This window comes from Gallus gallus, chromosome 4 (assembly GCF_016699485.2).
Source record: "Gallus gallus isolate bGalGal1 chromosome 4, bGalGal1.mat.broiler.GRCg7b, whole genome shotgun sequence".
Classification (NCBI taxonomy): Eukaryota; Metazoa; Chordata; class Aves; order Galliformes; family Phasianidae; genus Gallus; species Gallus gallus.
The window spans coordinates 31,738,547-31,751,778 of record NC_052535.1 but is presented as its reverse complement, the minus strand read 5'-3'; the positions used below and the strand labels follow the sequence as shown (position 1 = coordinate 31,751,778).

The window sequence follows — 13,232 nt, the reverse complement described above, 5'->3', positions numbered from 1 at the left end:
ACTGTGGCCTCCCTAGTCCTGGCAGCCACCCCTCGGTTCAGGTAGCCCAACAGATCTTCTTTTCCTTTCTCTGTCATGCTGAACTAGCCCCTTGTGGCTTCCTTTCTCCCACATCCACTTCAAGCACCTTATTTGAGAAGTCCACATGGTAGTGCCCTTGCCTGACAAATCGCACTGAATGGCTCTACCTATGTTCATCCCACAGAGCAAAACAGGAATCAAGTCGTTAAATGCCAGCCTGTTTCCCTTCTTATCCATGTATTTCCCATCTTCTAAAAGCTCTGTGTTATGCACCTGCTGTTTCTTTATGAGTGCTTCTGTGGTTCTTTACAGAACTGAAGTATCATGTTCAGATTTAAGCTTGCTTTGATAAACCTTCAGGATTCTGCTGTATAAAAGATATTAAATCAGAAAACAACTACTCATTGAGCTGGTTAAGGAAAATGGAATGTGTTTGGAAACTTTACTTTTCATTCCTGCTTTAGGTTATGAACTTCTTTAGCACTGAGACTAGCTCTTGGTTTTGTACCAAAACGAAGAGTTGTTTGGCTGACTTGTGATACCTGCACATGTAAGGGTATTTGAAAAAATCTCATATCAATCGTGTGTTGCATGGACAAAAGAAGAAGAAAAAAAAAAAGCAAGTGAAGTCTGCTTTCCTAAATTAAAAAGAAGAGAAGCTCCTAGTAAGGCCTGTGGCAAATTACCAAGGTTATTGGGAAGGCTGAAGAATGGGATTGGGAATTTTTGCATTAATAAGAACCCAAAATGACTGCAAAATGAGAGGGAAAAAAATTGGAATTATTTAAATACATAGTCTAATAATGCATTTTGGTTTTGGTTCATTCAGGACAGCATAATTATCTGTGTGCGGGAAGGAACGACTGCATAATTGATAAGATTCGGAGGAAGAACTGCCCAGCCTGTCGATTACAGAAATGTCTGCAAGCTGGAATGAATCTAGGAGGTAAGTAGAATATTAATAGTTTGGTCTCTTAATTTGATTAGGCAAAAATATTGGAAATGTGCAGCCTTTTTATAGTTCTGGCAGCTGCACAATCTCTGAAGTTTAAGGTGGAATTATCCTGAAGAAGTGCTTAATAGCTAATAAACTCTATTGTCATTCTAAATCAGCTTTTGGAGATATGTATTTTATGGCTCAGAAAAAAGAAAAGTGGGTGTTTTATGATGACAGTAATTTTCCTGGAATCTCATATAGGTAAAAGTGTTAAGGCTTCAAAGCTTGCATAATTTTTCTGGTGATAAGCATTCTGTAGAATACTGAAAAACATTTCTATGCCATCATGAAAAGCAAATGTACACACAGTGAAATCTCTTAGCTTTTTTGTTGTTGCATATTTAACATTTATATTGATTTACTTCTGCAACTGTATGTATATGCAATTATTTTGATATTGTTATTCTGTCATTCATATACTCATAATAAAAAGGCAAAAACTTTTCTTAATAATTATCAAAAGTATTTTAAAAACTGTATTTTAACAAAACTTCTAATAGCTTTTTCATTGTTTTAATTCTTCAGTTACAACATCTACATAATTCTGGCTGTGCTTCAGTAGGTAGCATGTTACGAGTCATCTCCCTGAGCAAATTGTATTATAAATCACTTCTTCCCCCCAGCTCTTTCATCTAGTTCCAACCCCCCTGCTGCGAGCAGGATTGCCAAGTGCTAGATCAGGCTGACCAGGAAACTCTCAAGCTCGGCCTGGAACACCTACAGGAATGGGGGCATTGACAGCTTCTCTGGGCAGCCTGTTCCAGTGCTTCACCACCCTCTGAGTGAAGAATTTCTTCCTAACATCGAACCTAAGCTTCCATTCTTTCTGGTTATATCAATTCGCCCTTGTCCTATCACTGTCTGCCTTTATAAGAAGTCGGCCCCCCTCCTGCTTGTAAGCTCCTTTCAAGAATTGGAAGATCGCAGTGAGGTCTCCCTGGAGCCTTCACTTATCCAAGCTAAACAATCCCAACTCCCTCAGCCTTTCATGAATAGGAGAGGTGGGTGCTCCAGCCCTTTGATCATCTTTGTGGCTCTCCTCTGGACCTGTTCCAACAGCTCCATGTCCTTGTTGCACCAGGGCCCCAGGCCTGGATGCAGTACTCCAGATGGGGCCTCACGAGGGCAGAGAAGAGGGGGACAGTCACCTCCTTCTCCCTTCTACCCAAGATACCATTGGCCTTTTGGGCTTCATGAGCACAGTGCTAGCTCGTGTCCAGTTTTTTGCTCATTAGGAACCCCAAGTCCTTCTTGATGAAATTCTTGTTCCTGATTCAATTCCTTTATGCCACATAAAGAAACTAAAAGATATAAAACAGTCCTTCCATCATTGCAGTAGAGTAGATAGTATGGGAACAGCTGTGGATGTAGATGCAGTATAGTGCTTCTGCATGGCCTAGTAGAGAAAGGCCAATTTGGAAACAGTGGGGAGGACTGCCAAAGAGAATTAAGGTGCCTGCAAGCCTGGAGACTGTATTTATCATTTAGAAGATCCCAGTGGCTGCCGAACTATGCTAAGAGAGCTTTCAGTCTTTGAGATGTCCCAAGCCTTGCAGGAAATCTTAGTAGCCTCAGCAGCTAATGGCTTTAAGCTTTCCTTTCCCAGTAGCAAACTTTGCATTGAGCATCTTCAGAAGAGCAACATAGCATCTCAGACTTAATTTTGGGAACTTCTGTGTCCTATTAGAGGGATTTCTACTTTCAGATTGGAGTTCATCATGAAAAAGGCAGTGGAAATGGCAATAAGAGACATTAATCCATGTTTGAAAACAGTGATTTTGTTTTCATAGACATTTCCAAGGTTTGATACTAAGCAACAACTTTTCATAATTAACATGAATGTAAAGAGTATGTTCATATTATGAAGATACTTCATAGTTTGGAGTTTCGCATACAGTTAGCCTAGTTTTGCCAGGAATATACTTTTCGACTTCTACCTTTTTCTAGCTTGGACTTGCAAGCAAAATGCTAAAGTATTTTGCTAGGCATTGTGAGCAGTAAAGAGCTGGAGGAAAATGAATTTATAAATGCAATTTAGTTTAAATCCCACTTGCAGCATAGTACTCTATGGCTGAGTCACACTGCACGGTTTTGTGCTCTTTATGCTGTAGCTGTAATTTAAGCTCTCACCCTCCAAATGGAAGCAAAGGTAAACAAAAACAAATTGCATTAAGATGCTTATGTGTTTAGTTCTTGGGAAATATATCAAGATGATATGCAGAAGGGCTCAGGGCTGAAGATTGGGCAAGTTGCTGAAGGTATGGATGTTTTTTTTCTACTTAATTATAACAACTTATCCACTCACTTGAAAAGAACAACAAAGAAGGCACAACAGTTGACGTGGAAGGAATGTTGCTGTAGATAACAAGATTCTGTCATGGGGCTGGAAAAGAAGTTGACTTTTTTTTTTGGATCTCTCCATTTCTATGAGGAGGCAGCATCTCTGGACCTCACATTTGTAATGTGAATATTTCTGATTGTCTTTGTACTGTTACTGTGAAGATACTGATTTCTGCAGTGGAAATGGGAGATCAGGATTTTTCTATGTTTCCCGCAACACGTTTTTTGCTCAGTCCATGATTAATCTACTGTTCTTTGTGTTTTGGTGGGGTTTTTTTTGTTATATTCTTTCTCATATATTTGTTTTAAATGTTCTTTCTTGTATTGGCTATGTCAAAGTGCTCATTTGTTTTGATCAGTTATCTTTGACTTCCCAGCGTGCTGACAATTTTTTCTTGGGAAAAAGAAAAAAATATTTTGATGTGTGGCAGCGTGCCATGTTTTAAGCACCTTTTACAAAAATGCTTGTAATTCAGAAATACATCTACACCTTTTCATGAATGCTCAACAAAATTAATGTTGCAGCTTTATTGTTTACCTTCTTTTATTTGTTGAAAAATTGTAGAGTTCTCATTGCTCTCATCCTCTAATAGGCTTCAGAGAATTATTCATCAAGCCAGTAACTAATTTACCTAATTATGTTCTTTTCTCCATTTTTATTTTGATTTTACAAGAAGCATCTGCAACCTGTAATTTCTGCAAAGCTGAAGTTGCCAAATATCAAATTAACTCATCCTCCTTGCTTCTAGACAGTGTGCCTGTGCACTGCAGGCAGACATAGCCCTTCAGCAAGCAGGACCCTACAACTTTTTTGGGAATCACAGTTGTTGTGTTTAAAAAAAAAAAAAAAAAAAAGGAAAGAAAGAAAAAGAAAAGGAACAAAATAACTCTGGTACCATATGCTAGACTTAATTATTGGAACAGATTCAGAGTGAGCAACTGCACTACGAAGGTATGCTGGCCCATTTTTGGTTTATGCTCTTTTCAGGATTCTTAATTAATTTTCAGTTAATTATGGACCAGAATGACTTCATGAGTTGTGAAGTTTCTTCCAGCATACGCTGTGATCAGATTTGTCGAGTCTCTCACTTCCGCACTTTAATTTTAATTCTCCTCCCACCTCGTGCTGCTGTTCTTTTGTTGTACCCGTTGCATGGCAGCACCGGGGATGGGTCACACTCAGCACCCTTAGCCACATGCACGTGCTCAGCGTGGCTCCCCATACACCATCAGCTGCACGCAGCTAGGCAGCCAGAGGCTTGCAGCAGTGCCTGGGGTGCTGTGTTTCAACCAGGGTGGCTCAGACCCCCCCACGTCTCACTCTTGCTGCATGCCGTGCTCTGTGCTGAATCCTAGAGAAGGGAAATGTTTGCTTGGGGCGGCTTGAGGGGACTTCTGCCACCACAACGTCTCACTGGCAGTCGTTGCCCCGTGGTGCTACCCAGTGACCAAGCATCTGTCCTGCTGCTGTGTGAACACTGAAGTGCTCTTTTGCTCTATGATGTGTCATATGCTTAGCGGGCAGAAAAAAGGTCCTTAGAGGGCTGCGGGATGTAGGGTTGTGATCCTTTCCTGCTTCATCTCCTGTACAGAGCAGTTCTGAGACTTATCAGCTCTTCTTTCCCACAACAGTAAGCAGCAGCTTGCTGAAGTACCCTTCAGATATTGTAGGGAAATAAAATAGATTTCACCTTGCAAATTGCATAGTTCATCGCTCAGTCTGCAGAAACTGCTTGTGAAATGCGAGTCTTAGTTTTGCATACATTTACATATGTAAGACACTTCATGTACAAGATGCTGTGTGTGCTTGCACATCTCCTTTCTTATACATTAAAGCATTTCAATAATCTGAAAAATAGATTAAGTGAATTGGAACTAAGAGACAGCACTTCACCTTTTTGCCCCAGTTTTCCATTTTCTGTTTAATAACTCATACTAGTAATGATTTATATTCGTGGTACTATTTTCGGTTACTTTAGCTTATGTGTTTATATTGTAATGTTTTATATCTTTTCAAGAAAAAGAAAAAAAACTCAGAAAAAAAAGGAAAAGAGCATAAGTATTAAAAAAAATGCTGGGAACAAAGAAGCTCTTAAATACAGCACCTCTTGGTGATGTAGCAAACAGAGGTTTTCTGTAAAAAAATTGTCCAGCAGTTTACTACTAACCAAGATTCATAAATTTGAAAGGAAAACAGAGCATGCATAAGAAACCGTAAAGCAATTTTGGGTACATATATGGTTTACTTTCATATTTCATTTGAATTATTTTTAAATGCCAGTTAACTTTAATTACATTCTTATTTGTGTTTATTATTTAGCATTTTCTTTTTAGGGAAACACAGCAATTTTTATTTTTACTTGAAAGTTCAGCTGGGTTTGTGTCAGTTCTTCTTTGAGAGCTTTACCAATATACCATATACAGCAGTTTAATGAAGTTGTCTGTGGTTTTTGTAAAGCAAAACCTTCTGTCAGTTTTTCTTTGATTGTATCTGGACAGCCTAACTGTGGTACCTACTGTTGTTTCAGATATCATTAGTATTGTTTCAAAGAACATTTTTTTTAGGTGTTAGAATTTAAGAAAACATTTGTGTTGGATACAAATCCATCAAGTTATGATGTGCCACTTATGCCTACTTTTATTTGCAGTGTATGGTGTATTGAGGCCAAGTCAATAACAGAACGTGAGAGGAACCATACTGCCTTGTACTGTAATTTTGTTAGGTTCTGTAAGTTTTTGCTGTATTTATAAGATGGATCGATGGGGAAACCCATGTTGCTGCATAGGGTCCATGTTAGAGTCTCCTTAGAAGAGACTTCTCCTTCATCCTGACCAAGCGCCAGTTCTGCATAAGGCAGGGCCATTGCTGCATCACCTCTCAACTCTGCACTTGGTGAAGTTATTAAAGAAAAATAAGAGTAAAATAAATCCAGTTGTCTTCTTCGGGTTTCTCTAGGAACTAATTTGTTTGGGGATTAACTTTTCCTACTTCTGTGTCTGTTTTCATCTATGGTACAAAACAGTGCTCTCGCTGTGCTCCTGCTATGACGCACTAATGTTTCATCTGAGCCATCCACAGGAATAGTTTAGATAACTATCTGAACAGTTACTTGCAAAAGCTATTAAGAAACTGTTTGGGAATGATGAAGAAAGTGCAGAATTTTGAAGAGGGCTAGTAATCTCCCAGGTGTTGATTAAAAACTGCTATTGAAATTCTGTCCTTGTACTTCACGTTTTGCTGACAATTTCATTTCATACGTGATGTCAGCTCAAGGAGGTGCACTGCAGCAGTCCAAAAGCACCACAACTCATATGCAGTGATCCTTAATCAGATTCATAATTCAGGTTCTTTGTTTTTTCAAGTTTTGCTAGTTTCAGCTCTGCCTTCTGACTTGCGTCCAGCTGCCAGCTTCGTTTGTCTTTCCTCCAGGAACAGCCTTTCAGGCTTTTGGCAAGGACCTGCTGAACTCCAGACTTTTCCTGTTTCATCTGCTGGATGCTCCATCCTGCCATTCATGGCACAGCAGCTTAGGTTGCCAGCTTTGCAAAGGAGTTGCAACTTTTCAAGTCTCCTGCTGGGATTACGTGCCCCAGCCTGCCTGGCATCATGTGGCGACGCTGTGCATGCAGGCTCTCCAATGTTTTGTCTGGTTTCAGTAGCATGCAGCTCTTGTTGGCTGGGCTCAGAGGGTGCTCTGTCCTTTGCTGACCATACTGTATGCTTGGGATTTGGTTAGAAACAAAAACTTCTGCCAGGCACTGTCTGACTCTTTTATGTGGATCCTGTCTGTAGTGCCCTTGAGCTCTTAAACTTCTCTATCCATTGTTAGGGCTCCATCATTCACTTCTGGGACAGTCACAGGCTAGATGACATTTGTGGCCTCCCAAATCCCCAGGACTGAAGTTGACCTCTGTTTTTATGTCTGTGCCCTGGTGCACCATTTCTTTGCCTTGTGGGGCATGTAAATTTAACAAGCAGTTCTCCTGAGGATCCTGAAATGAGTTGCTGGGTTGTTGGTGATTTTTTTTGCTCATAAAAATGCATAAAAACAAGCAGGCCCGTTACACCTTTGTTCACCGCTTTGTCTCTTTGTGCCATAGCAGGCCAGAATCACTTGGTGTTTCCAAAATTCTTTATGCACAGCTCTTGACGTTTTGTTTTTTCCTGAATCACCCAATTACTGTGTTTCCTTCCACAGTGTTCTGAGTCCATTTCCTTTTCACTCGTCCCCACTGAATCAGTAGTCCAGGCTATGAAATATGCCCATGTCTCCCGTTCCTCTTTCCAGAGCTTCTGGTTATCACCAGAGCCCTTCTGAAACCTCTCTGTGCAGTCTGTGGTGTTGTGTTTCCGTTACTCACTTCCCCTTCAGTGCAGAAAGCTGTAGGAGCAAGAGGAACTTGTCCTTTTAGCTTTGACTTAGCTATTGCTTCAGAGAGTTTCCACCTGAGTAAGAAGATATGAAGGTTTGACTTGCCATTTCTGACACAACTTTGGGCAAATTATAGTCAGCTTCCTGTACTGATCAGCAGTTTTGTTAAAACCCTCACTAGTTGCCTACAGGAGCGTTATGGGCTGGTTTGGAAGAGCCTAGAGTAAAACAAGGAGAGTGATTACCAGTCTTAAAAACCTGACTGGAGGAGGCAGGTTGAATTAGTTGATATTGCTTGGTACTGCTTAGTCCAAAGAAAGATTGGAGGAAGAGCTGAAGACAATTCTGGAGGATAGAGGTGTCTTCAAAAACGTGATACATTTCTGAAGAAGGGGAGGAGATGATTTGCTTTCTGTGTCTGTGAACGGCAGAGCAAGAAGTGGTAAGCAGCAAGAAAGATTGAAGTGAGAAAATGGAAACCTAGAATAGTTGATCTGGGGAAGATGTGAGGTCTATCACTGGGCATCTTAGAGATTAGTTAAGGTTAGCATTTGTCAGAAGTGATGTGGCTGCGGTTCTGGTCTGTGCAAGAAAGTGGATGTACATTTGTCCCATAGTCTGTTTTCTTCCAGACTATACTTAATACTAGGTAAGGGGATATAAGTTAGCTTATGTGTCTACAAATCAAAGAAATATGAAAATGTTGCTTCCACATGACAGAAAGACATTTAGGATTTTTACATCAGTGATCTTAACTGAATGAGCAATCTGCCGTGTGGCAGTACATTTTGAAGAAACTGTGATGCAACTCTGCATATCACGTGCTCTTTTCTTCTGATGTGTTGGTTTTTCTTCGCTCGTCTGCTACTTTGGCACTTTACAGGTTTTAACTTGACTCTAGAATCGTGTTTACTCTGGTAATGTCACAAGGAAAATTTATTCAATTGCAGACTGTGCCTTAGCATGTGAACTTGTTGTTCTTTCTCCTTGTTCTCACATATGTACTTTGCTTCAGAACTACCTTAGTGGCCTGTATTTTGTTTTGAATCTTGTTGCCTTCTTTTTTTCCCAGGCGCATGCCTTTCAGTTTTTAGTGTCTGCGTTTTGCAGAGTAAGTGTGAGAAGTGGCAAGGCTACCTGCCTCAAAAAGAGGACTTTGGAGTTAGATATTAATAGAAAGAACAATGCACAGCAGGTTTTGAAGGAACAATTGAGCAAATTTAAGACTTAGCGGTGCACAAGAGGCAAGAAGGTGGTGTTTAACAAAGGAAAGCCAAATGACAGCATCAGTCAGTGTGTTTGCGAACCACCCAGTATCACCCAGCTTCCTGCACACTGATGTGGGTGATTTGTGTGCTCTTGGTGTAAGCTTGGGTAGCTCTTTGCCATCAGTTCTCTGCCTTCTTCTAATGCCATCATGTTTTAGTAATAGAAAGCTTCCTTGAATAACATCCCAGCAAGAGATGTAAGAAAAGGAAGACATCTTGGAACCCAAGTTCAGAAGAACAGCCCACATCCTCGGTCAGAGGATCTGTCAGTACGAACAGGGAGATGCTGATGTGGGGTGAATCTTGTGCCTTCAAAGTCATGCCTTTGTCATACTGGAAAGAGAGCAATCTGAGGAAAATTCTATTTGATTTCTTTTGATTTCTGGGTCTGCAGGTAGACCAAGCACATTCAGGGAAGTCATTTACATACCTCCTCAGAGGTGCATGTATCAGTTTTAGTTGTTATTGACATTCTATGCATGACTACTTCCGCTTCAGGGGAATTTAAAAATACTGTCAGTTGTGAAGAGATGTTCAGGTCTTGTGATCCAGGTCGTATATATGGTTAATATTACAGAGTTGCATTTTCCCTGACAGGTGGTTTTTATCACAAAGTAGTACATACGGGATGTTTTACTAATGTTTAGGGTGATTTATTAAGCAGGAGATTAGCGTGGTTATTATTACTATTTTTTTTAATGATTAATCATGAACTGGATGATGAAAATTTGCAAAAGATAAACAGCCAGCTTATGTTTCATAGATAGTGTTGCTGTTCTGGTAAGCAGGGCAAATGATTTCTAGGGGATGAAGGACAGACTAGCTGCTGTACAATGTATTAAAAATAAAGTCATTAGAGAGAAACCAGAGTTGATGAAAACAAAGGATACAGAAATTATGCAGATGAGGAGATGTATCTCAAAAGTTTTGTTACTTGGGAAAAATACCAGTGGTGGTGTGGTATGTAGCAAGATAATGAGCGCAAAGGGAAGTGCAGCGTTTACCAAATTGGGTTCCAGTAATGATAGTGTAAGAACAAAAATGAAGAATTTAAAATATGACTTGTTCTTTAGCAAGAAGTGGAAGCATGAGCATGCAAGATACAGGATGAGAGGTACTGTGGAATTGTTTACTTATTGATGGTTTTGAAAAACTGAAGATGTTGAGTGGCTGTGTCTCCAGTGTAGATGCAAAGAGGGTATTTGACACACAGTAAATGTCTGTATGATTTTATCAGAGGCAATCAAGATGGCTCAGTGTTATAATCAGAATGAAGAACACATAAATCACAGAGCAGGCTTAGCATTGAGTATCAACCCAAGTAAAAAGCGGGAGAGAAGACTTGGACAAGGAACGCCTGCAGAAGGTTGGATGAGAATGGGTGTCTTGGGAGAGGGGTTGTCACTTGGCACAAGGCAGAAACCAGTGTTCATAGCCAAGAGCATTCAGTCTGGTACAGTGGAAGGTTTCAAAATCTGTTCTCCAAAGTTTCCCTAACTTAGTTTTTAACCAAATTATTAGGAATGCCAGCAGCACAAGCTGCTACTGTATTGTTGCTGTAGGTGTTTTAGAGTTGGAGATGTCAAGTGCTGGAATTGTAGGTGACCTGCTCTTTGTATTCCTTGTTGGCTTTCTTCTGCTAGTCTGTAAACATATTTGATGAGTAGTCAAAACTAGTGATGCATTTAGTAGACATTGCTTAGTTGAAAAATCATTGAATTTGCCATCCATTTGAGAGTGAATAAATAATAAAATATGAGTTATTGGAGCATCCGAAAAGGACTGTTAAGATTGACTTTAATCAAAATTATAGTTCTCCTTTGTAAGCTTTTTTTAAGGCTTTGTTTATTGGTTAAGTATTTAGTATACACATTTCTTTTGAAATTAATGAAGAAGCACAAAAAGGAGTTTAATATACCAAAATATTAGCTGTGCGACTATATTGTGTCAGTTTGGGATTTTATATAAATATATGTGGGGGAAATTTTCATACTTCAGCCATTTCTCATTAAAAAGCTTTATCAAAACCAGCTTGATTTGATTTTAACAGGAAACCACTAATTGGCATTTGGTAAAAGTTGTTCCCACACGGGGAGGAGTACCCCTATGAAACTGTTATTTTTCAATTAATTATCACTTTGAGGATTGCTGAGAAACAAGCAAATGTGTTAGACATTTTCCCTGACAACCTAAATATTCCTGTAACATGCACTTTGGAACTCAGCTTTCTTTTGTCACTTTCCTCCATTATCTCCTCATGAATGCATACCCTGAAGCTCAGCATGCTTTAAGAAGGGATTAATTCCTCCTATCTCTTCCTAAAGCTCTCCCTGTGCTTTCCCTTCTTGATGGCTGGGGACAACATCACTGTCCTGCTCATCAGACAAGTACATAACCTGAGCTTCATCATTAAGTCAGACCTTGAAACTTGCAAGATTTGATCTGGGCTTTCACTTCATTTTTTCTAAGAGGAACCTATGATAGCTTCTGTGCTGTCTTTGCAAAGCTGCTTTTTTTTTAATCAGTGCTCCAAAGGCCATCCCTGCAAGCACATCTCAGTGGCTGTGGATCCACAATCCTGAATCCTGCGTGCAGAAGCCATTGAGCCACAGAGGAATGTGTGTGTGTTCCACAGGATGCATGGAAATGCTGTCACAAAGTGCCACCTCCTTGTAGATATTTGTATTTCACTGCTCAGTTTCTCTAGCCTGCATTTCTCTTCATTTTCTCTGCATTTCTAGAGGAAATGCAGAATTCTCATTTAAATTTGAGAAGAATTCTCATTTGTAGGTGCATAATTATTCGAAATAGTATTCTCTGAAGGCAGCTGTGAATGGTTTACTGTCATGCTGGAAGTGCGTCTCAAGTAGAGTCCTATTGAGGGTCAATTCTGGCTCTACAGTTTCCCTGTTTACTTGGACATCAAAATACAAAGTAAACATGAAGCTGCAGATTTGGAGTTTCTCCTCTGTGAACAGAGTTAGAAATTGGAAGTATTTTCAGTTCCACTGAAATCAACGTTATGTCATTTTCAGTAAAGTGCAGAGGGTTACACTGAGAATGGAAATCTCAGGTGTGCAGTTATGAAATACCTCGAAGCAGCTGTTTTGGGAACTGCTGAAAAGAAAGAGCTGTGGTTGCATAGCATTAAATATGAGCCAATAAAATTAAATTATTGCAAAAGTTGGCAAATCTAATTTGATACGAAGATATTACTCCATTTTCATCAAAGCTGGGAAGTGCGGGCCTGATAACTTTCAGTACTGCTGGTCAAGGTGTTGTGGCTGGGACAACTTCGTGAATCACCTTTATTCCTGTTCCATTTGATGAGATTAATGGCACTTGTGTTCTTCCTGATGAGCATCTCATCTCTTTTTAAGATTTCCAGTTTGGAAGTCTGCTGTTTCCATTAATAATCTGCTTGAGTTTTTTACAGAGCTTTATATGTAAAAGATTTTCCTTCCATCAAAACTGAATCCTGTTCCTTGAAATTTAGAATCACAGAATCACATAACATCAAGTGATGAAAGCGACTTACAAGTATCATTGAGTCCAACTCCTGGCTCTACACAGAGTCACTCAATATTCAAACCCGTATTTCTAAGATTGTCCAAATGCTCCTTGAACTCGGACAGCTTGGGACTGGGGAGCCCATTCCATGCCCACCACCCTCAGTTGAAGAACCTTCTCCTAACCTTAACCAGACCCTCCCCTGACACAGGTCTGTGCCGTTCCCTCCAGCTGCGTCACTGTCACCAGAGCAGAGCTCAGCACTGGCTCTCTGCTTCATCTGAGGAGCTTTAGGCCGCCTCCCCTCAGTCTCTTCTTTGGGCTCAACAAACCAAGGGACCTCAGTTGCTCCTCATACTGTGTGCTCTCTAGACCCTTCACCTTATCTTCCTTTGGATACTCTCTAATAGCTTTATGTCCTTAATTTTCGATGCCCAGAACTGCACAGTACTTGAGGTGAGGCTGCACAGAGCAGAATGGCTGGCAGTGCTGGGCCTGGTGCACCCCAGAGTGTGGTTGACTTTTCTGGCGGCCAGGGCACTCTGTTGACTCATGTTCAGCTTGCTGTCAACCAGATCTTCCAGGTACCTTTCCATGTGTCTGCTCTCCGGGCTGTCATTCCCCAGTCTGTACATATATCCAGTGTTGCCCCATCCCAAATGCAACAGGCAACGCTTTCTTAATTTCTTGTGCTTGGTGATTGCCCAGCTGTCTTGTCTGTCA

The 13,232-nt window shown here is 40.3% G+C and overlaps 1 protein-coding gene across 8 annotated transcripts in view; it reads left to right on the top strand.

Annotated features, from left to right (window-relative positions):
* Nucleotides 1-13,232, top strand: part of NR3C2 (nuclear receptor subfamily 3 group C member 2) — a 201,974-nt gene that overhangs the window by 145,679 nt on the left and 43,063 nt on the right. For all 8 annotated transcript variants that reach the window (XM_046939845.1, XM_015276102.4, XM_046939847.1 and 5 more), the window contains one exon: nucleotides 851-967. In XM_046939845.1, coding sequence (XP_046795801.1) covers nucleotides 851-967 — 117 coding nt within the window. The remainder of the gene's footprint in view (nucleotides 1-850; nucleotides 968-13,232) is intronic.